This window comes from Panthera uncia, chromosome B1 (assembly GCF_023721935.1).
Source record: "Panthera uncia isolate 11264 chromosome B1, Puncia_PCG_1.0, whole genome shotgun sequence".
Classification (NCBI taxonomy): domain Eukaryota; kingdom Metazoa; phylum Chordata; class Mammalia; order Carnivora; family Felidae; genus Panthera; species Panthera uncia.
This window is the reverse complement of record NC_064811.1, coordinates 69,683,949-69,708,224: the sequence shown is the minus strand read 5'-3', so window position 1 is coordinate 69,708,224 and position 24,276 is coordinate 69,683,949. Positions and strand designations below refer to the sequence as shown.

Here is a 24,276-nt window from a genome sequence, read left to right as displayed (position 1 = left end):
CTTTGTTTTAAAGTGTATTTTGTCCAATATATGTATTAGTATTCCAGCCTTATTTTGACATCCATGTGCATGATAGGTATTTCTTCATCCCCTCATTTCAATCTGCTGCTGTATTTATGTCTAAAATGAGTCTCTTATAGGCAGCATACAGATGGGTCTTGTTTTTTTTTTTAATCCATTCTGTCACTCTATGTCTTTTGATTGTAACATTTACTCTGGCTACATTCAACGTAATTATTGATAGATATGTATTTATTGCCATCTTATTACTTGTTTGCGATTGTTTCTAAAGGTTTTCTCTGATCCTTTATTGTCTTTCTCTCATGTTTAGTAGATTTTCTTTAGTGATATATTTGAATTTCTTTCTCTTTATTCTTTGCAGATTAGGGGGCTTTGATATATGGTTACCATTAGGTTTGTATATAACCTCTTTTGCACACAGCAGTCTATATTAAGTTGATGGTTGTTTAAGTTGCAATCCATTCCTTACTCCTCTCCTTCCAACATTTTTAGGTATATGTTCTTATATTTTACATCCTTTTATTTTGTGAGTTCCTTGAATGATTTTTCACAGAAATATTCATTTTTACTGCTTTTATGTTTCACACCTTATCCTGTCACTTCTGGTCTCTTGATTTAAAGATTCCCCTTTACTATTTCTTCCAGGGCTGGCTTAGTGGTCATGAACTCCTTTAGTTTCTGTTTGTCTAGGAAACTCTGTAGCTCTACTTCTATTCTGAATGATAATCATATTGGATAGAGTATTCTTGGCTGCAGAGTTTTACTATTAAGCACTTTAATTTTGTTTTAAATATTTATTTATTTTTGAGACAGAGACAGAGCATGAATGGGGGAGGGTCAGAGAGAGAGGGAGACCCAGAATCCAAAGCAGACTCCAGGCTCTGAGCTGTCAGCACAGAGCCCAACGCGGGGCTCGAACTCACAAGCCGTGAGATCATGACCTGAGCCGAAGTCAGAGGCTCAACCGACTGAGCCACCCAGAACTTTAAATATATTGTGCAACTCCCTTCTGGCTCATGAAGTTTCTGCTGAAAAATCTCCTGCTGGCCTTCTGGGGTTTCCCTTTTAAGTTACTGTTTTCTTTTGTCTTGCTGCTTTTAGAATTTTTTATTACCATACTTTGACAATTTAATTACAATATGTCTTGGTGTGGGCCTGCTTTTGTTGATTTTGATGGGAATTCTCTGTGCCTTCTGGATCTGAACATCTGCTTCCTTCCCCAGATTAAAGAAGTTACAGCTATTATTTCTTCAAATAAATTTTCTGCCCTATTTTCTGTCTTTTCTTCTTCTGGGACTCCTATAATAAGAATGGTATTACGGTTGATGGAATCACTGAGTTCCTTATGTCTATTCTTGTTTTGTATAATTCTTTTTCCTCTCTTTTGTTCAGTTCCATTACTTTCCATTACTCTCTTCTAGGTCTCTAATTCATTCCTCTACTCTTCCAGCCTGCTGTTCATTCCATCAAGCATGTTTCTCATTTCATTTATTGAGCCCTTTATCTATACTATGTTATTCCTTATCTCTGTGTCAAGAAAGAGTGTCTTCCACTCTTTTCTCAATTCCAGTGAGTATCCTTATGATCCATTATTTTAAATTCTCTATCATGCATGTTACTTTTATGTTTTGCTTAGGTCTCTGGCCATTGCCTTGTCCTGTTCTTTCATTTGGGATATATTTTCTGTCTTCTCATTTTGTGTAAGTCTGTGCCTGTTTCTCTATGTTAGGAAAAGTCAGGTATGTCTCCTGTTCTTGAGGATAATGGCCTTATAAAGAAGAGGTCCTGGAGTGCCCTGCCATGTAATGTCTCATGTTTCCCAAGGCCTGGCTCTTCTGGGAATATTTCCAATGTAGGCAGCATGTACTCTCATGTTTTGTCCTGGACACTTTGTCCTTCAGGCCAGTTGTCTGCAGAGGCTTTCTTTGACTGCTGTGGGCATGTTTGGTCTCTGGTCTGAATGTGGTACATTGTAACCAGATGTGCTCTTGTCTGTTTGTGAAATAAAACCTGTTGCCACCATGGCAGGAACTGAGGCTCTGCAAAACTCTCGTGTGGGGAAATGTGGTATTGGCTGGGGTTTGGGCCAGTGTTCTGGGAGAACGGGCCCACTGTGCTGGGACTAAGGCCAGTGTGACTGGGAGCGGTGGTTCCACCGGAGCATAGGGTGGGGGTTGGCTCGGTGTGAACAAGTTAGATAGTGAATGTAGGCCCTGAGCTCTTCCTGCAGCTGGCCTTGTGCTTATGCCTAGTGCCAGGGGCACAAAATGGTGCCAGTCAGTTCCTTTTTTCTCAGAGGGGTCTCTCCCTAAATGCAGTCTCTCTGGGACACACTCCAAAATGAGTAAATAACCTCCCCAATGTGTGCCTCAGGTGCTCTTCAGATCATTGTTTTCCATGCTATATATTTGTAGGCTGTTTGCCTACCTTCTCTCCAAGAGCAGCCCCAATATTGCTCAAGCTCTCTCAGAGCCAAGCCAGTGACGTTTAAAAGTCCAGGCTTTATACCCCACTGGTTGCAAGAACTCATGAAATTCAGGCTCTTTCCCTTTCCAAGCCAATTGCTATGAGGATTTGTTTTCCCTGTGTGCTCCCCTCTGTGCTGGACTGTTTCTCACTCTTCTCTACAACTATGGCTCCCTCCCCAGTACAGCAGCCAATCTGTCTGTCTCCCAAGTAATGTCTCCACACTTCCTACTTTCTTTGATGTGGCTTTTTCTCTACCTTTAGTTGTGGAGTTCTGCCAGTCTTCAGGGCAATTTCTGGATATTTAGGATGATTTGATAGTTATCTAGTTGTATCCATGAGATGAGGTGAGCCTACAGTCCTCCTATTCTGCCCACCATCTTCTAATCTCCTTTTATCATTTTAATATGCTTTTTAAAAACTTAAATTTCTGATTATTCATTGCTACTATGTAAAGATACAATTCATTTTTGTATATTAATCTTGTGTCCTGTAACTTACTAAAGTCACTTATTAGTTCTAATGCATTTCTTTTTTGGTAGATCTATCAGATTTTCTATGTAGATAACCATGTTGCTTTCAAATAAATATAGTTTTACCTCTTTCTAATCCAGATACCTTCCATTTCTTTTCTTGCTTTATTGCATTGGTTAGAACATTGAGCACAATGTTCAGTATAAGTAATGATAGCAGACACCCTTGACTTATTCATAATCTCAGGGGGGGAAAATTCATTGTTTCACCATTAAGTATGATGTTAGTGATAGGTTTTTTGTAGATTCCCTTATCAAGTTGAAGTAGTTCTTTTCTATTTCCAGTTGGCAGAGAGGTTTTTTTGTTTTGTTTTGTTTTTTGTTTTTTTTAATCAGGAATGGATGTTAGATTTTATTAAATTTTTTTCCTGAATCTACTGAGATGAATATGTGGTTTTGCTTCTATAGTTTATAAATATGGTGAATTACACTGATTTATTTGTGAATGGTTAGCCAGTCTTGTATTTTTGGGATCTACTTGGTCATGATATATTAACATTTTTATATATTATTGGACTCAATTTGTTAAAATTTTGTTAAAAAGTTTTGCTTCTACATTCATGAGATATATTAGTTTACAGTTTTATTTCCTCTAATGGGTTTATCTGATTCTGATATTAATGTTGACCTCACAGAATTAGTTGGAAAGTATTTGATCCTCTTCAATTTTCTTCAAGTGTTTGATATAAAATTATTATTATTTCTTTTATAACTTCTTAGAATTCTCTAGTGGAGCAATGTGGACCTGGGGTTTTCTTTGTGGAACATTTAAAAATATACATCCATTCATCTTCATAGATATAGGGCAATCCAGGTTATCTACTTTTCTTGAATGGGCTTTGGTAGTTTTTGTCTTTTAAGGTGTCCATTTTGTTTTTTTAATTAAATACAGAAAATATATTTTATTCATCTCTGTCTCCCCAATACCAAACACATAGTTTGATGAGTGAATTTTGTTAAATGAAAGTATGGAAAAATTGACTTCTATGCTCAAAAGTAATCTTCGTAAAAATTCATCTGTGTTGATTTTTGTGAGTACACAAAGGCCATCCTCATTGTAAACAATTCAATACAAAAAAATTTAATTAGGAAGTAAAAATCCAAAGTTCCCCAATTTTTTGTTTTTCAATGTCTAAAGGTAATAAATATTTAGAAGAATTTTTTTTACTTTAAAAAACAGGATCACATTATGTAGCCAAGTTTTGAACCTGTTCCCTTCTTCCCCTTTAAACATATATCTAGCTCTCATTTAGTACACATCCAGATTCTCTCTCCTTCTTAAAGGAGACATAGTAATCTCTCATTTGGCAGTACCATAATATAATCATACTCCTACTGACATTTAGATTATTTTTAATTTTGTGATATAACATACAGTGATATAATGATATCTTTGCATTTTGCATTCTTGTGCAAGTATTTTAAAGTTAATGTTGTATGAAAGCAATATGTATACACAAATTAATAAATCAAATATCTTTAGAAGGCTGATTAGTAGTCATTTGCTTCATTTTCATTGCCCTTCCTATACCCTCCAAAGAATTGTTAAACCTCTCTGAAAATGATTAGTAGTTCTTTTTCCCTGAAAGACATCTTAATGGAGGCTTCTTGTCTCCTGCTGTTTAAATTAGACATGTTCTAGGATTTTTGAACAGCTATCAGCCCAGGATTTACCTTCACTTCTCGGCTGTGCATATATCATGCACCTTCAACCCAGGGTCTTCCATTTTTATTTGTTTGTTCCTTTGTTTTGCAATAGCTTCTTTAAAAAATGGTGTATAGAAGGTACATTTTTTGAGACACTGTATGTTTGCAAATGTCTTTATTTGATACTTACATTTGATTGATGATTTGGCTTGGAAAGAATGCTTCCTCAGTAATTTGAAGACATCACTCCATTGTGATATGGCATTCAATGTTGCTATGGATCTATCCAATACCATTGTGATATTTTTCTTTTCAAATTGTTATTTAATTTCTAGTTAGTTAGCATACAGTGCATTATTGGTTTGAGTAATCACTTACACACAACACCCAGTGCTCATTAAAAGTACCCTCCTTAATACCCACTACCCATCCAGCCCTTCTCCCACTCATCTCCCTCTATCAACCCTCAGTTTGTTCTCCAACATAACTGTCTCTTATGGTTTGTTTCCCTCTCTCTTTTTTCCTCCCTTCCCATATGTTCTTCTGTTTTGTTTCTTAAATTCCACCCATTAATGAAATCATTGGTGTTTGTCTTTCTCTGACTTATTTACCTCAGTGTAATACACACTAGCTCCATCCACTTCTTACAAATGGCTAGATTTCATTCTTTCTGATGACTAACATTTCATTGTACATATATACATCTTCTTTATCTATAAGGTGTGCATTTCAATTCCAGCACTGAATTTCAATTTCCATTTCAATTTTTTCAATACCTTTGGTCATAACTTTCCCTTATTATTCTTTTAAAATGTGTAGAATCTGAAGTGATGTCACTTTTGTCATCTAATATTATTTCTCTAAACATCCTGGTGATATGCTCATAGGAAAGTTATCAATTTTAAAACTTTACTGTCATGTATACATGAATTAATTTTATGGCTTTAAATAGGTACTGCTCACAATGACTTATTTTAAAATAGTTATATTATTTCTGCTCTGCCAATATTCTTACAAGTCATTTAAACTGGGCCTTATTTCATTATCTCTAAAAATGATTAGGTGAAATGGGTTAAGATCTTTCCAGCTCAAAGAGTTTGATTCCATAAATTAAAAAAACATATGTATGTGTGGTTCTAAGTTTATATGTTTCTGGTATGTTATTTTTCATTTTTAGTAGCAAGAAAATTTCCCTGAAAGTATTTATTCATGAAAGCAATTCCACAGAACAACAACAAAAAATAACAAACCTAATATTTCACTTAATTTTGATAATAAAATAATAGGCAATTCTCTCATAAGACTTTTTAAAAAAGGTATTCCAAAACTCTAATTTTTAAACACTTTTCAATAAGAACAGAGAAGTTTATTTGATATTTGTCCCAGATATCTGTTGTAATGTATTTTCACTCATGCATATAATAAGCAAGTGTTTACATGAAATAGAGCCAAAGGAGTCTATATGCCCTGCTCTCTGCAACCTTATTCAGATTTGTTTTCCAAAAAGAATATGAAATATCACATAGTCTTCTTAATTTTCTAAGGATACTTGCTGGTAACTCTTTGAATGTTTTTATTTAGACAGTGAATGTTTGTTTTTTAGCACTTTATCAAAATGCTTTATTTTATTATCTTTGTAACTAATTTACTAATTTCACTAATTATTACTTAATAAATAGGGAACCAGAAATGACTACATATAAAGGGATTTATATCTTTGATTCATAAAGGAAGATTGTCTCTTTTCCTCTGATTAGTCATGAAGCAGCAACTTTAGCAACAACCAATCATCCACCCTAATACTTTGAAATCCCTTAGATTCAAAACATCTGTTTTCTTCAAAGAGCAACAGTTCCATAACTAAGAATAAAAAATCACAGTCTTGGGGAACTAATAAAATTGTAAACTAAATTTTCCAAGGCAGCAATAATTTCAGTTCTAAAGGTTATCTAGAATGCACATGAGAATGGAATTGTTTTTTCATTATCTAGGACCACTGAGTCTTGCATGAGTTCATCCATGATGTAAAAGCTAAAATCTTAAATGTATATCTATTTTCTGGCATTAGCTATGCCTCCCAATCAATTTATAAAGTGGACTGAGAAGCACACAAGTAGAAAGTCATAGTATGGAAGGACCCTTAATGAAATTCTTCCAGAACTTTCATTTCACTGGCCACATTTAATTTCCTAATTAAAAAATAGGCAAAAAAAGTATAAAATCTAGCTGTCTACTATTTATAAGTGATACCTAAATTGCAATACAGTCTGAAAATAAAGAAGGAAAAAAGATATACTAGGTAAATGGTGAGGAAAAGGAAGAAGATGTAGCAATATTAAGAGCAGACCAGATAGAATTTAAGTCAATAAGTAGTAAAAAGGGGAAAAAAAGCCTTATTTTATATTGATAAAATATTCAGTCCATTTAAATTAGTCATTAGCCATTATATGTACCATACAAAATAACATGAAAACACATGCTGGCAGTAGTAAGAAGATAGGCATAGACATTACTATAATGGGAGATTTTAACTATCTCTATGAATTTGACAGATTAAGTATAAAAAGTAATTATGGGAGGGGCGCCTGGGTGGCTCAGTCGGTTAAGTGTCCGACTTCGGCTCAGGTCTCACGGTTTGTGGGTTCAAGCCCCACGTTGGGCTCTGTGCTGACAGCTCGGAGCCTGGAGCCTGCTTCAGATTGTGTGTGTGTGTGTCTCTCTCTCTGCCCATCCCCTGCTCATGCTCTGTCTCTCTGTCTCTCAAAAATAAATAAATGTAAAAAAAAAAAATTTTTTTTAAGTAATTATGGGAGCGCCTGGGTGTCTGAGTCAGTTAAGTGGCCGACTCTTGACTTTGGCTCAGGTCATGATCTCACGGTTTGTGAGTCTGAGCCCTGTGTCAGGCTCTGCGCTGACAACATGGAATCTGCTTAAGATTCTGTCTCCTTCTCTCTCTGCCCCTCCCGGGCTTGCGTGAGCGCACACTCTGTCTCTCTCGAAATAAATAAAAATAAACTCAAACAGAAAAAAGTTAACTATGGTTACAGAAAAAATTTAAAAGCATAAATATTAACCAACTTAATTTGTATCCTAGAAATAGAAGATATATATTCTTTTCAAATTCCCACAGAATATTTTACAAAATAGACCATATGCAAGGCCACAAAAAAAACTCAAAAAATTTTAAGAAATAGTCAATATAGATTGCACATTTTAATAATAAAGTTTTATATTTTTCCTTCTCTGAAGAGAAACTCATTTACATATGGTGTCTTTCAATAAGGTCATGCTTAGATATCATTATTCTTGAATAACAGCCACAAACATTTTGTTTTAAAAAAGTCTAAAAGACTTTAATTGCTAAGAGGCTCAAAAAGATAAAGAAACAACATTTTCTTGATTTGTGTTCAATAATCCCCCAGCAGAAATGTTTATTTCCAGCCTTGTATTCATAAGAATGCAAACTTGCACTTACATACTGAAAATGACATAGGAGCAATATACAAGTTCAAGAAGAAAAAACGCCAAAAGAGCCAAAACTAAGGTTTATGTAATAGACACAGAAAGATAAAACCGAGAAAATACATTTTAGAAAAACAAACTTCTTAAGGACCATTGTATTTTACTTGCTTCCACCCTCCACCATTCTTAGTTTTATATTCATAAGGGTGTCTAATAGAAAACCAAGACCAACACCATTCATTCACAAAATCAGCAAACTAATAATTATTTTATTTCAATTTGTTATAACAGGTGATGAACTTGTGCCAAAAAGACATTGTGCTATCAAAATGAGGAATGAAAAACTACAGAGATTTCAGATAAACTAAATCAAATAAGCATAAATTTCCTCCAAAGAAGTACAAATTTCCCAGTTGGCAAATATAATAGTTGGCAATTCCCAGACTGCCAAAGAAGCCAAATGCAATTTCTCTCTATTACTGATGTTACCCTGTGAATTGAACTGAAGGCCCTATGGTAACCAGCCCCCACTGAACAGTGTCTAAAATATAACTGCCTCACAATTAATTTTATAACACATCCAGTAAGTCTCTTCTCTGTAATGTGCCATATGTTATGCAATAATTGCATCTTAATTACAAGTACTTTACATTCAGACAATAAAACCTTTATTAACATTTCAAAATTTGAAAGAAGAAAACTTCTTAAGCATTCACAGTGTGGAAGATGCTTTATACTGCATGAATCATGAACAGGGCAGTGATCCTGCCATTACTATAATAAAAAGAGGTATTATCTCTCCTTCCTTTGAACATCTGTAGTACTTATCATCCCAATCACTCATTTGGCACAGTTTTGAAGTAGTAAATTCTTCACATGCATCTGTCTGATCTGAATGAATCCTTAAGGGCAATAGTCTCATCCTCTGTTTATTGGGATCTTCCCAATAGAGAAGTAAGGCAAGTAAGAGGATCTACCTCACAAGCAAGAACTGTTTCTTAAATATTAAATTGACTTTTGTTAATTAATTAAGGAATGTCACCAACATACCCTTCCTTCAACAGCATCTATGGAGCATGGTTACTGCTCTATATTCCAGAGTGTCTATACTTCCAAATTTTCCCCAAAATTAAAATGAAGCAAACAAAACAACAAGGTCTACTTAACATAGCTAGATTTTAGGTAAGCGGCATTAGAGAAAATGAATAAATTTTCTTTAGGTTAATCCTAACTCTAATCAAAGATCTTCAAACATCTAGGTTCTAGCAGAATTAGGTGGGCCGTAACACTATTTTAAATCCCTGTCCCAGGGTTAGAAAATAATAGCAACAATAACAAAGCTTTACCATCTGTCCCCAAAATTCTTCCTTTCTTCTCTAGACCTTCCTACACTCAATCAGCGGTTACCCCTACACCTTCCAAAAGGTTCCCATGGCTCATGTTTTTAGCAATTCCACTGTACAATGACTCAAATTTTAACACACGTTTTAGAATATCCTTAAGGACTTGTTAAACACAAATTGCTGGGCTCTACCCCTAGAGTTTCTTATTCAGTAGGTCTAGTGTGGGTCTGCATTATTTGCATTTCTAACCAGCTTCAGGTGATGCCGATGCTCCTCATCCAGAGACCATACTTTGAGAACTACTATACACTCAAATATGCCCCCATTTCTGTAATGTTTACTGTGCCTGATTATATCATGGAAATCAATTTTAAAGTTTAATTCTTCTTTTAGATGAAGCTTGGTATCTTTCCTATTCTAAATAGGAGTTGGCCATGTGGAGTGAATGGATGGCAAACACCATTTTCAAAGTCTTCACGTGGAGACTTTCAGTATAGTATTAAATGTGTTTGGACAAAGAGTGACTCCCTAACTTTTCTAGCTCCAAAATGCTACGCAGTCATTTGGACCAGGTGACTGTCTCTACAGGGAAGCACCAAACTAATTAGTTATTCGGTCCACATTAACCCAATTTAGAATTACAGGGATGCACATATTATCCCCTTTGCCAGGAACCTTTCTCCCTCCTTCTCATATGGTTAACTTGTTTTCTTTCAGATCTTAGCTCAGAGATGACTTATTCAGGGAACCTTCCTTTTCGTCCCCATGACCAGGTCAAACCTATTACGGGTTTTCATAGAGTCACTGAATCCCCTCCTTTGTAGCCGTTGTCATGGTTGCATTTTTCACATTTGTTTATATAAGTATTTTACTAATAGTTATTTTCTACACTGGATTACAAGCTCCAGACAGGGAATGTTTTTGGTTTTGATCACCATTATACTTTCAGCACCTAGCACAGTATCAGGGACATAGAAGATGTTCTCAGATATTGAAGCTCAGATATCTGAGCTTTTTTTAGCCCAAAGAAAGATAAGGGGAAGTATTCCTTCTATACTTTGCCCTTTTCAGCTACCTGATTAAAAAAAAAAACAAACAGAAAAACAAACAAACAAAAACCCCAGAAAAACAAAAAAAAACTTACCTTTTCTGAATAATTCTTGGAGACTTTCAGCACTTTGATTTAATACAGCCCATATTTCTTCCTCCTGCAGAGGTCCACCCCGAACCTCCAGGGCCTCAGCTAGTGACACGTGCATATTACCTAAGAAACAAAGGAAACAGAAGGGGTACAATATCAGCAACTTGCACTGCATTTGTAGTGGTGAAAGTTCTACATCAGTGATGCGAGACTGAGGTTCCTATCTACCTAATTTCTCAATATGGCCTTTAATCTAAACATAATCCTACGGCTTAAACTCATGGAGGATAGAAGAATTAGAGGGAAAAAAATCTCAAAATAACTACTTGCCCTAGCCCAACAGGATCAGCTTCAGAGCCTGAACTGGAAAATAGGTGGTGACTATTTCATGGCAGAAGAGAGAGACTTGAAGGTATCAGGAGGCACCAAAGTGTGGATGATTAAATCAGAGCAGAACTGAAGGCCTTTCAGATTATACTTCCAGGCTTCATCCTATCCATCCCAGGTAAAAAAGAGTAGAGAAGAGCTTCTACAGCCATGGTGCATGAAGCTGAAATAAGATGGAACACATTTCTTCTACTCACTAATTAATTTCTACATCTTCAATATATACAGTATAACTATAAAATTTTTCACTGATGGACTTAACTACTTTCAGACCCAACTTTGCTGCCAACTTACCATTTGCCCCTGGAAAGACCATTTCACCTCTAACCTCAGTTTTCTATCCGTGACATGGGAATAATAATAATAGAAACAACATTGCCATTTTGGGGTGGCTATGGCAGGGAAAAGGGTTATTCCTGTAAACATGCTTTGTAATCTAACTCTGTAGAGGCTGAATTAATAAAAAATCAGGAGGTTGACTCTGTGGTGACATTTTTGTAGGGACAATCTTTTTCAATGGCATTAAATTAAGTGGGTGATAATATTAATAAATTTTAAGGTTTTCTACGGTGTTCAATAATTCTATTTTCGTTATGAAGGCAGGGGGTGGGGGGAGTCTATATCATCTATATAAAGTGTCCTACATTGACATTCCTTGAAAAGAAAATTATTCCTTACAATGATCACTAAGATTTCTATCCAAACTAACCAATTTGAGCACAATGTGTATCTACTGGTAGGTAGAAGCAGATGGGTTTAGCAAAGAAGCTAGAGGGAGTGAAAAATGTTAAATGCTTATTTTCTGTAATTATAACCATTAAATTTTAAAATTAACCAACAAAAAACAGCTGTTTTAGAGAAAAGTTGATTTTGTTTACTCAACTAACAAGAATAGCTAATATTTTGTTTCAAATTACATTTATGATACTTTAACCCAGACTGAAAAAAAAGCAACTCCAGCTACAAATGAGGTCAGCCTTGTCCTGTTACTTTTCTTTTCAAATATTTACTATAGCATTTTATGCTTAGAGCCTACCTTGAGGGGTGTGTACTTAAGTGGAACAATGTGGTAGTTAAAAGGGAAGACAGAAGATACTGCTTAGAAAAAGCCAGTCATTTTTATTTAGCTTGTATAGAAGTGATTATTTATTCAAACACCTCTTCCCCCAAAAAACTCTCAGTTTCATATTCACTTTATTAAATGGCAGCATATTTATTTTTTAAAAAATAATAAGCTTCATTCCTTTCTAAGAGATAGGAGTTATTATCTTCTACGTAAAATACTGTATTGAATTGGAAGTTTCAACAGATGCGTCAAGATACTATTAGGAATCAGATACCCAACAGGATTTGTGAGTAAGTCTACCCTGCAGCAAATTTCCAAAGTAATATGTCTGAGAACTGGTTAGATAGCTCTAAAGCCTACACATAAGGTATAAAGAGTACAGAGAACATTACATGTGAGGAATTTCTTTGAAGATAGGTGTACTGATTTTCATGTCTCCCTCAAAGTAGAAGGGATGCAGGAAGGTGCCTTTGTTTAACATCTAGCCAGCAAAAGAGGGCTCAATGGAACCCCCAGGAGCACTTCCCCGGTGTTAGGGAGTTCACCAAAAGGAGGACACCATAGACTGGTGCCTGATACTTCAGGAATCTACAGGTTTTGGCTGTCACTCTGAGACAGCAGCCAGAGAGGAGAGAGCATACAAGACTCAGAGTGAGGAAGCATGCTGTAATTGGGGTGGGGTATAAACAGCTTGGAGCTAACAAAATTCTACCCAGATGAAAATGTTATGAAATTTAGGTTGTGGCAATGGTTGCACAACTCTGTACCTATACTAAAAACCACTGAAGGTAAATTTTAAAAGGGTAAATTTTATGGTATGGCAATTATATCTCAGTAAAGCTGTCTAAAAAAAGTAATCCTACTCAGAGTACCTCCTGTGGTTCCCAGAGTACCATCAGGAGGGGAAAGGTGGGAGAGGGGTAGGAGGGATGAACAGGAAGGATGAGGGGGTAGGAAGACAGGAGAAGGAGAAGGAAGCAGAAGAAGAATTAGGTACTGGCTAGTAGAAGGGATCATATTTTGAAGTGTCACAGAAAGTACAGCTCCAGTGAAGGTCTCTGAAGAACACACTAAAGTACACATAAGAGAAACAGCCTTAAGCACATATCAAGTTCAAAATGAGTTACAAGTCAGGTAAAAAAAATTATTTGCCTCTCTATCTTTCTTCCTTCCCCCAGTTTAAATCCTAATTGGGTCAGATAAAGCAACTTGCAAATGGGTGAGGAGATAAGTAACAAAAGGAGAAGCTAAGCACATTGCCTCCCGCCTATAGCTAATCGTAGCTATGGGAAGGAATAGCTTTGAATGAAGACTGAAGTGTTGATTAATATACTGACTAGGCATTTTTAATGATGGAATTGACCTTGTATTTTCAACTTGAGTGACTGTAGTTCTTAAGTGACTGTAAGGAGAGAATTATGGACCTGAATTTCTACATAGAGGCAAGAGAAGAACTTCCCTCATGAAAGGAAGGAAGGAAGGAAGGAGACAAAATAAGTTGCTTATGATTACACCTTATGCATTCCATTGTAAAGCAAACGATCTGTATCATATACAAAGTTCTAAAACTTAAGATACAGGTTTATACTTAGTGTTAAAGAAATTGGTTTTTAAAACATAATTATTTTCTTCAACAATGGCCAAACTATGGAGAGAGCCCTAAAGTCCATTGACTAATGAAATGAAAAAGAAGATGTGGTGTTTATATATATATAATATGGAATAGTACTCAGCCATCAAAAAGAATGAAATCTTGCCATTTGCAATGATGTGGATGGAGCTAGTATGTATTAGGCTAAGCAAAATAAGTCAATCAGAGAAAGACAAATACCATATAATTTCACTCATATGTGGAGCTCAAGAAACAAAACATATGAACATATGGGAAAGGCGGGGCTAGAAGAGAGAGAAACAAACCACAAGAGACTCTTAATGATAGAGAACAAACTACAGTTTGACGGAGGAAGGTGGTGGGAGATGGGCTAGATGGGTGATGGGCACTAAGGAAGGCATATGCTGTGATGAGCACTGGGTATTGTATGTAAGTGATGAATCACTGAATTCTACTCCTGGAACCAATATTGTACTGTATGTTAACTAACTAGAATTTAAATTTAAAAAAAAGAAAGAAAATCACCATAATAAATATATAATTACTTCCTATAAGAAAATGAAAAAGTAAAAGTAACTTCTGAACACAACAGAATTTTTCAGTGCTTGATTTGTCTTATAAAGATTACTGATTATACTTCTGTTATTTGACTCAATCAGGCTGAATTATATATTAGTCTCCTGTTAATTTTTATTAGAAAGTATTTGTCTATTCAGTGAAGTAGGATCTCTATGCATCTCTAGCCGGAACTCGTTAGAACTTCAAAACATAGAAGGAACACTATTTTTGAAAGCAATATTATATAGCTAACAAAATAGATTTGATATTTTTAATTTACAGCTTGCTAGAAAAAAAGCTTAAGACTTTTTAAAACTGCCTCGCCCCTCAAATCATCCAATCTCAAAACTTAATGTATTGCTAAAACAGCTTTCTAAAAATCAAACAACACTATAATTTACAAATTATCTACCATCACCATGTTTGACAATTGCCATCATTATCGTTATCAGTTTTCTCTATTTTTATTCACCTTTACTATGGCTTTCCATATCACTATCTCTGAAAGAATACAAGGGAGGGGCACCTGGGTGGCTCAGTCGGTTAAGCAACTGACTTCGGCTCAGGTCATGATCTCACAGTTTGCGGGTTTGAGCTCCGCATCAGGCTCTGTGCTGATAGCTTGGAGCCTGGAGCCTGCTTCAGATTCTGTGTCTCCCTCTCTCTCTGCCCCTCCCCCACTTGTGCTCTGTCTCTGTCTCTGTCTCTCTCTCTCTCTCTCTCAAAAATAAAATAAAAAATGTAAAAAAATTTTTTGAAAGAAGACAAGGGAATGAAAGAAATGCAGAAGTAGAAGAAGAATGCAAATAAAAAATAAATAAAAAGTGGAAAAGTGGAGGAAAAAAAGCTTGAAGTCAACCAATAGATGACGGAAACAATTTGTCATGAAAATTCTTAAAAGTGTATTAACTTCAGTTGTTTCCTTTAGACACAGTACTAGACAACTTGGGGTATAGATGTATGACTGGCATTATTTTACCATCAAAGAGGTTCTGTTTTACAATTAACATACCTGTATTATTTACTTGTTTCCTTGAATGTGGTAGGCTACATGATAATGAAGGTTAAGGGAAGATTTTCAAATAAGAAAAATTAATTATATTACATAACCAGAATCTTTGTGTTTTTGGTTAACACAAATATTAGGTCATGACCTTAAAACTGTGCCCAGTCAGAAAAGCCACAGAAGGATTCTAACAGATGTCATTTTAATCCTGAGGGATTTGTGGCACTCAAAAATAGGAAGCATAGAAAAGTGTTTCCAAAAAGATTGAAATAGTAAACAGATTAACTGAATCCAATCAAGTCATGTAACAATCCGTCTGGGGTTAGACTAATGAATTAGGTTTGTTTAAATTGATTCTAAGGAAATAGGGCTATAAGATTACCCTATTTTAAGAACAAAACAACTATAAAATAGAGCTCTGTGTGTGCCACTACAGAGCTCTTTGTGTGGGCAAAGATCTATTCACCATCCTAGCTAAGGACTTTGTTGGCCATTAAGACACAATAATGAGAGGCACCTGTGTGGCTTAGTCAGTTAAGCATCTAACTCTTGATTTCGGCTCAGGTCTTGATCTCACAGTTCATGGGATCGAGCCCTGTGACCAGCTCTGTGCTGACAGTGCAGAGCCTGCTTGGGATTCTCTCTGTCTCTCCCTCTCTCTGCCCTTCCCCTGCTCACTCAAGCTCTCCCTCAAAATAAATACATAAACATAAAAAAAAGAAAAGAAAAGAAAAGAAATCATAATGAGTTGAGAAGGCAACCTCCAAAATTATAAGTATCTTTTGATCCAAAAGATTCACAATGAAGTTTATAAAAAGTTTAAGAGATGCAAGCCCATATAATAGTATTTTTTAAAATTAAAGAATCTGTACATATTTGGTATTTTAGGTGTTTCTAATATTTAGGAGAAATAGGTCAGTTAGAATAATAGATCTGGTCTTTGATATCAATTTAAATAATGTAATTGAGAAAATGAGTTCAGACTTGTATTTTAAAATGTATCAAATACCACTGGAACATATAAAAGAAATTAATCTTAGCATACTTGTAAGTTTTCATTCATCAGATTTATTTAAATAATCAGGAAGATGATTTTTTTGTCAGACAACTGAAATACTTAAAATTTTTTTATTTAATATTTATTTAATATTTAAAAATATGAATGAAGCTTAAAATATTTTAAAAAGTTTAATTAACAAAGTTTTAAAATTATATACCCAATTAAATAACTCCTTGAAAGTGACTTAAATTTTTCTACAATAAAGTAATTAAATTGACCTTAGAAGCTTAAGAACTAGAATTCTAGAGCTTCTAGCTCTAGAGCGCTAGAAGCTCTAGAGCTGCTAGCTCTAAGTGACTTAAATTTTTCTACAATAAAGTAATTAAATTGACCTTAGAAGCTTAAGAACTAGAATTTTAGAATTTTTAATTTAATAAAAATTTAAAAATAATTTTAATAATCTTTTTTGCATACAGTAATACCCCAGAGGCCATTTTTTCAAAGTTAGGAAAAAAAATCAATTAACTCAGAAAATCATCCTGGGTTACATAAAGTTTCTTAAATACAATATCAAATGTTTGATCCTTAGAAGAAAAAAAATGATAAATTAGAATCTATCAAAATTGAAACCTCTGCTTCTTGAAAAGAACTGCTAAAAGAATGGGGGAAAAAAGCCACAAATTAAAGGGAAATATTTGCAGATCACATAGCTGATAAAAGATTTTTATTCAGAATATATAAAGCATTGTCAAAAGTCAATAATGGGAAACAATCCCACTTAAAAAAAATAGGCAAGATATTTGAATACACACTTTGTCAAAGAAAATATCCGGATGGCAAATAAGCATATGAAAAGATACTCAACATCATTAGTCATTAGGAAAATGAAAATTAGAACAATGAGACATTGTTACATAGTTATCAGAATGGCTAAAATGAAAAAGACTGTCCATACTAAGTATTGACAAAGATGACAAGGAACTAGAACAATGGCTAGTGAGAATGTAAAATGGTACCCTTTGGAAAAATATTTGGTGAAAGTTTCTTAAAAAATTAAATTTAAGTCAACCATATGGTCTAGTCATTCCACTCCAAGGTATTTACCCAATAGAAATTAAACCACATATGTATATGAAGTCTTATATGCAAATCTTCATTGCAGCTTTATTTGTAAAAGCCAAAACCTGGAAACAAGCAAATGTCTATCAACAAGTAAATGGATAAACAAATTTAGTGTATTTCCACAATGGATTATTAATCAGCAATAAAGAGGAATGAACTGTTATTGATACATGCAACAACATGAATCTTGAAATAATCATGTTGCATAAAGGAAGCTAGACAAAAAAAGTATATAATTTATGATTACACATGTAAAAAATTATAGAAAATGCAAACTAATTTATAGTTAGAGAAAATAGTTCAGTTGCCTGAGGATGGCATTGCTCTTTGGAGAAGCATGTGGTAGTGATTAAGGGACATGAGAAAATGTCTGGAGATGATGGATATGTTCATTACCTTTACTGTGATGATGAGTTTTACAGATGCATCTGTATTTCATAACTTACCAAATTGTGTCCTTTGTATGTATAGTTTTTTATATATATGTCAATTATGCCTCAATAATGCTGTTTACAAGAGAAAAAACAAACTAAACATGACAAAAGTGAGACAGCACTGCCTTTCTTTGTCCCATGAAGCTGTCTGAATGTTTTTTTATTGTCAGAAAAAAACAAGCCCCAACTTCAGGTAACACATGCTTTGATAAAACAAAAAACAAAAGAGATGTGTTTTCTAAAAGGAAACTTCTCCTATTTAAAAAAAAAAAAAAAAAAAAAAAAAGCTGTAAGGCTAACGAAACCAAATTCTATGGCTAAAGTCTAAGATCTTCCCTCCTCAAACAGCCAAAGCGTATCTAAGATGCCACTTAGATGTTATTGAAATTAGAATTTGTGAACTGATAACACAATTGTTTTAAAAATCCATTACTCAAGATAGCAATCCGTTGTTTTTCTCTTAACTTCTAATTTCCTAAGCATTTAAATCCAAAATGATAATTACAATAGTTAGAGGACATGTTAAATCATGTGAAAGTATTTCTTTTATCTATTAATCTAGAATGGTCAACACCAAGACCGATATATACGAAGTGGAAACAATAAAAGCACTATTATAACTCTAGAAGACTAAAAGCTAATTAAAAAAATACATTACTATTTCTTTCTATTAGGGTGTAGGTATAGATAGATCAGGTAGTAGAGAAAAAGCATTATTGCCTAATATAGTTAGGAAAGACTGAGGAAGAATTGGGATTTTAAGGAGAAAAAGATAAAACTCAGTGAAATTTTTATTGGATGTTGCCTCAAGATAGAAAACAGCATGTGTCTAAACATTTTTATTGAAGTTGGAGTAGTGCTTAATATTTGTCAACTTTTCCATTACATTTTTCCAGTGAGAGAAGAGAAACTAAAACAAACACAAGTCTAAATTGCCTTTCTGGGCCTCTGGTTCATGTCAACCACTTATCTAAATAGAAATCATATATGCCTGTTCCCTGCTTTCAGGGGACAGCTTCAAAAAACAAGAAGAAAAACTGTGGAATTCTTCACTCTCTATATGTCATTTAAGCTTAGGAGAGAAGTAAAATGGAAGGAAAAATCCCTAATTTCAACGTTACATTTCTTCTCACCAACTGAGAGTTACCAACAGAAAGTAATGTAGTGGTAGAATTTCAGTTTTGAGCAGTGCCTTTCTATATCACCCCTCCTCCCCACCTACTGACTCTTGATAAGATCATTGCTTTAGAGTATTTGCTAGTCTTCTTCAAGAAATGTCGATTTAAAGCGTATCAGAGTGGTCAGCCATTAAAGGAAACCAATATGTATGAAGCATAAAAGACCAAGAAAAAAATAGTATTTGTCCTTTATATTGTAATAAACAAATTACTTTGGTAGGCAGAACTTTGAAATTGCCCTCAATATTCCTTTCATGTTATGACTGCCTATGTAGGGGACACAGAGCAAAGACCAAAGGGTGGCCTCTAGGAATGGACAGTGTACTCCACCCAACAACCAGAGAGAAAATGGTCCTACAATCACAAGGAAGTGAATTCTAACAATAACCAATGAGTTTCACATAGGACTCTGAGCCTCAAATGATACTGTAGTCTCAGCTGACACCTTGATTTCAGTCTGGTGATATCTTGAAAAGGGGAACCAGCTAATCTGTACCCAGACTCCTGACCAAAGAAATGTAAAATCATAAATTTGTGTTGCTTTAAGCTGCAAAATTTTAAGCTGGTAATCTGTTACACAGCAACAGGAAACTAACACAGATTGTGGTACCTGGATGTGGGATGCTGCATTAACAATAAAAATGTGAGAGTGGCTTTGGAATTAGATATTGGGCAGAAACTACAAGAATTTTCAGAAGTGTGATAGGGAAAACCTAACTTACATTGAATAGATTTTTAATAAACATCTGGATCTTAATCTGGATGCTGCTGGTGAGGACTCAGAAGGAAATGAGGGGCATGTTATAGGCACACCTCACAGATTCTACAGGTTCAGTTCCAGACCACCATGGATAAAGCGAATATTACAATAAAGTAAGTCAAATGAAATTTTTGGTTTCCCAGTGCAGATCAAAGTTATGTTTACACTGTAGTCTATTAAGTGTACAATAGCATTATATCTAAAAAAAAAACCCTTAACTTAAAATTTTTGTTGCTTAAAAAAATGCTAACTACCATCTGAACTTTCAGTGAGTTGTAATCTTTTTGCTGGTAGAGAGTCTTGTCTTGATAATAATGGCTGCTGACTGATCAATGGGGTGGTTGCTAAAGGTTGGGGTGACTGTGGCAGTTTCTCAAAATAAGACAACAGTGAAATTTGCCACATTGATGGACTCTTTTTTTCACAAATAATTTCTCTGTGCATGGATTGCTGTTAGATAGCACTGTAGAACTTTAAAAACTGGAGTCAATCCTCTCAAACCCTGTTGCTGCTTTATCAACTACATTTATGTAATATTCTAAATCCTTTGTTATCATTTTGACAATCTTCACAGCATCTTCACCAGTAGATTCTACCTCAAGGAACCACTTTCTCTGCTTATCCATAAGAAGCAACTCCCCATCTGTTAAAGTTTTATCATGAGATTGCAACAATTCAGTCACATCCAGGCTCCACTTACAATTCTAGTTCTCTTGCTATTCCCACTACAATTGCAGTTACTTCCTCCACTTGTACTCCTCAAAGTCATCCATTAGGGTTGGAATCAACTTCTCCCAAACTACTATTAATGTTGACGTTTTGACCTTTTCCCATGAACCATGTATGTTTTTAATGCTATCTAGAAAGGTGAATACTTTCCAGAAGGTTTTCAACATATTTTCCCAGATCCATCAGAGGAATCACTATCTATGGCAGCTATAAGCTTTACAGAATGTATTTCTTAAATAATAAGACTTGAAAGTCATAATCACTCCTTGGCTAATGGGCTGCAGAATGGATATTGTGTCAGCAGTCATGAAAACAACATTAATCTTGTACATCTCCATCAGAGCTCTTGGGTGACCAGGTGTACTGTCAATGTGCAGTGATATTTTGAAAGGAATCTTTTTTCCTGAGCAAGTAGGTCTCAACAGAGGGCTTAAACACTCAGTAAACTATATTGTAAATAGATTTGCTATCATCCAGGTTTTGTTGTTTCATTGAAAGTACAGGCAGATTAGATTTCTAATTTTTAAGGGTCCTAGGATTTTCAGAATGGTCAGTGAGCATTGGCTTCAACTTAAAGTCACCAGCTGCCTTAGGCCCCTAACAAGAGAGTCAGCCTGTCCTTTGAAGCTTTGAAGTCAGGCATTGACTATTCCTCTCTAGCTATGAAAATCCTAGATGGCATCTTCTTCCAATAGAAGTCTGTTCTGTCTACATTGAAAATCCGTTTAGTGAAACCACCTTCAGTAATCTTCTTAGCTAGATCTTCTAGATAACTTGCTGCAGCTTCTACATTAGCACTTGCTGCTTCACTTTGCACTTTAAGTTATAGGGACGGCTTCCTTTCTTAAACCTCATGAACCTCTACTAGCTTCCAACTTTCTTCTTCAGACTCCTCACCACTCTTAGCCTTCAGAGAATTGAAGAGAATTGGAGCTGTGCTCTGGATTAGGCTTTGGCTTAAGGGAATGTTGTGTGACTGGTTTGATCTTCTATCTAGGCGACTAAAACTTTCTCCATATTAGAAATGAGGCTGTTTCACTTTCTTATCATTCCTGTGTTCTCTAGAGCAGCACTTTTGATTTCCTTCAAGAACTTTTCCTTTGCATTTACAACCTGGTTAAGTGTCTGGCACAAGAGACTTAGCTTTTGGCCTATCTTGGCTTTTGACATTCCTTCCTCACTCAGCTTAATCACTTTTAGCTTTTGATTTAAAGCAAGAGACATGGGACTCTTCCTTTCACTTGGACACTTAAAGGCCACTGTAGGGTTATGAATTAGCCTAATTTCAATATTGTTGTATCTCAGGGAATAGAGAGAGAGCCCTGAGGAGAGGGAGAGAGATGGGGTAACAGCCAGTTGGTAAAGCAGCCAGAGTGCATGCAACATTTTTCGATCCACCATCTTACATTGGCACATTTGTGGCACCCCAAAACAATTACAATAGTAACATCAAAGATTATCAATCGCAGATCACCATAACAAAATAACTTAAGATGTGATATACTACAAGAATTACTAAAATGTGACACAAAGACACAAAGTGAGCAAATATTGTTTGAAAAATGGCACCAAAACACTGGCTTGAGGCAAGGTTGCCACAAACCTTCCTTCAATTTGTAGAAAATGCAGTATCTGCAAAATGCAATAAAGTGAAGTACAACAAAATGGGATATGCCTGTACTGGAAACTGGAATAAGGGGAATCCTTGTTATGTAGGAGCAAAAAGCTTAGCAACATTATGTCCTATAGTTATATGGAAAGCAGATCTTATCAGTGACACAGCTGGATATATGGCTAAGGAGATTTCCAAGTGATGTGTTGAAGGCACCGTCTGGTTCACTTTGGCTCTTTATAGTAAAATGCAAGGGGGAAGTGACAAATTGAGGAAATAGCTATTAAGGAGTCAGGAAACAGGACTAGATGATGAAAATGCCCAGCCTCTCCAGATAGCAAAAGATTTAAAAATCAGAAATGGCTGCCAAAAACACACTAGAGCAAAAGATAACCTTCTGGTAAAATTTCAGAAAGATCAAAAGGCCAAAGAATTTAGTGCACAAAGGACCCTTTCAATGTTTTAAGGGTCTCTGGTAAACTTTAGAGTTGTCTATTAGCCATCTCAGCAAGAGACAAAGACACAAAAAGATTATTTCATTTCTTGAAAACATTGCAAGCATAGCTTTTGTCTAATGCAGTGAATCCCTGAAAAATCCACTCAAAACCCAGAGTTTGAGAAAAGTGTTTCAGCATAAACACTGCCAGCTTGAACTAAAAGGAAACAGAAGGAATAGAAAATGGAAAGAGGTTGCTGGACTCATCCCAAAGGCCACTGGTGAAACAGAGGCTGATAAAACTAAGCAGCTGCAAACATATGCTACCTTCCTAGAAAAGGAAGACTGTTCCAGAAGCTGGAACCAAGACTGAAAGGACAGGGTTGAGAGCCATGAAGGGCAGTTCCCAGGCCTTGAACCCTAACCAAAACCCTGTTGGAGTCTGCCAACATGGATTTCAGAACTGTTATGGACCAGTGACTCCTTTTTTAACCTTCTATTCTATCCTTGCCTGTTTTTTTTTTTAGTGTTTAAAAACTAAAAAAAAAAATTATTATAAAGAGTGAGAAGAGGAGAGGGGCAGAGGGAGATGGAGAGAGAATCTTAAGCTATTGTGGGGCTCAATCCCACGACCCTGGGATCATGACCTGAGCTGAAATCAAGAGTCAGATGTTCAACTGAATGAGGCACCCAGGGACCCCTGCCCTTGCCTGTTATGAACCATAATGTCTACAATAATTACCCCATGCCCCTACCACCATTTTATGTTGGGATACTCTTTAATTTTACAGGTTCACAGAAAGATGATACACAGGAGCCTTATCTACATCCAATTTAGATGATTTAAATAAAGTTTTAGACTTTGAGGTGATGCTTCAATAGGATGAGAACACTGGAAACCACAGGAACAGGTAGATTTTGCTTCTTTGTGTGTATGGGGTGGGGGGACATGAATACTTGGAGCCCAGAAAGCAGACTGTTGTAGGCAGAATTCTGAGGTGTTATCTAAGATTCCTGCCCCTCTGATATACCAGATGTGTATAATCTCCTCCTCCCCTTGAGTGTGGGTGGAACCTATCAGTATCAAAGGACAGTCTCTCAGTTGACTGGGTTATGTTAAAGAAGACTCTGTTGGAGCAGACGGTAGGGAGATTCAAAGGCAGGGAAATTTCTCCTGCTGACTATGATGAAGGAAAAAAACCATGTTTTGAATTGCCTGTGGAAGGGGCCACATGGCAAGGACACAAGAGTAACACTGATGAGCTAAGAGTAGACCCTAGCTGACAGCCAGCAAGTAGACATGACCTTTTGATCTACAGCTGCAAGGAACTGAATCCTGCCAATATCCAGTGAGCTTGGAAGAAGACTCCAAGCCTCAAATAAGATTTTATCCCTGGCAAACACCTTGATTTCAGCCTGATGTGATCCTGAACAGAGGACCCAGTTAACTTGCACTTGGACTCCTGACCCACAGAAACTGTAGGATTATAAACATGTGTTGCTTGAAGCTACTAATCTTGTGCTAATTTGTTATACAGCAAGAGAAAACTAATACAACCAGGGTATAGATTTTGAAAAAAATGTAACACAGCAAGCCCTCTTACTACACTTCTGAGTTTTTCTGGATGCTGTTTTTAGACTGAAAAGAAATCTTACAAGACAGGGAACATTCTAAGTAAATTAATCATTGTCTTTCTTGAGCTTCAAGACCTCAAGCTTCTTACAAACCTATCACTTCATGTTTTAATTGGCAAAGCGATTTG

General features: G+C 35.6%; 1 protein-coding gene across 5 annotated transcripts in view; it reads right to left on the bottom strand.

The window, feature by feature from the left end:
* Positions 1 to 24,276, bottom strand: part of PTPN13 (protein tyrosine phosphatase non-receptor type 13) — a 228,140-nt gene that overhangs the window by 161,516 nt on the left and 42,348 nt on the right. For all 5 annotated transcript variants that reach the window (XM_049630820.1, XM_049630821.1, XM_049630823.1 and 2 more), the window contains exon 2: positions 10,617 to 10,736. In XM_049630820.1, coding sequence (XP_049486777.1) covers positions 10,617 to 10,731 — 115 coding nt within the window. In that variant the 5' untranslated portion in view covers positions 10,732 to 10,736. The remainder of the gene's footprint in view (positions 1 to 10,616; positions 10,737 to 24,276) is intronic.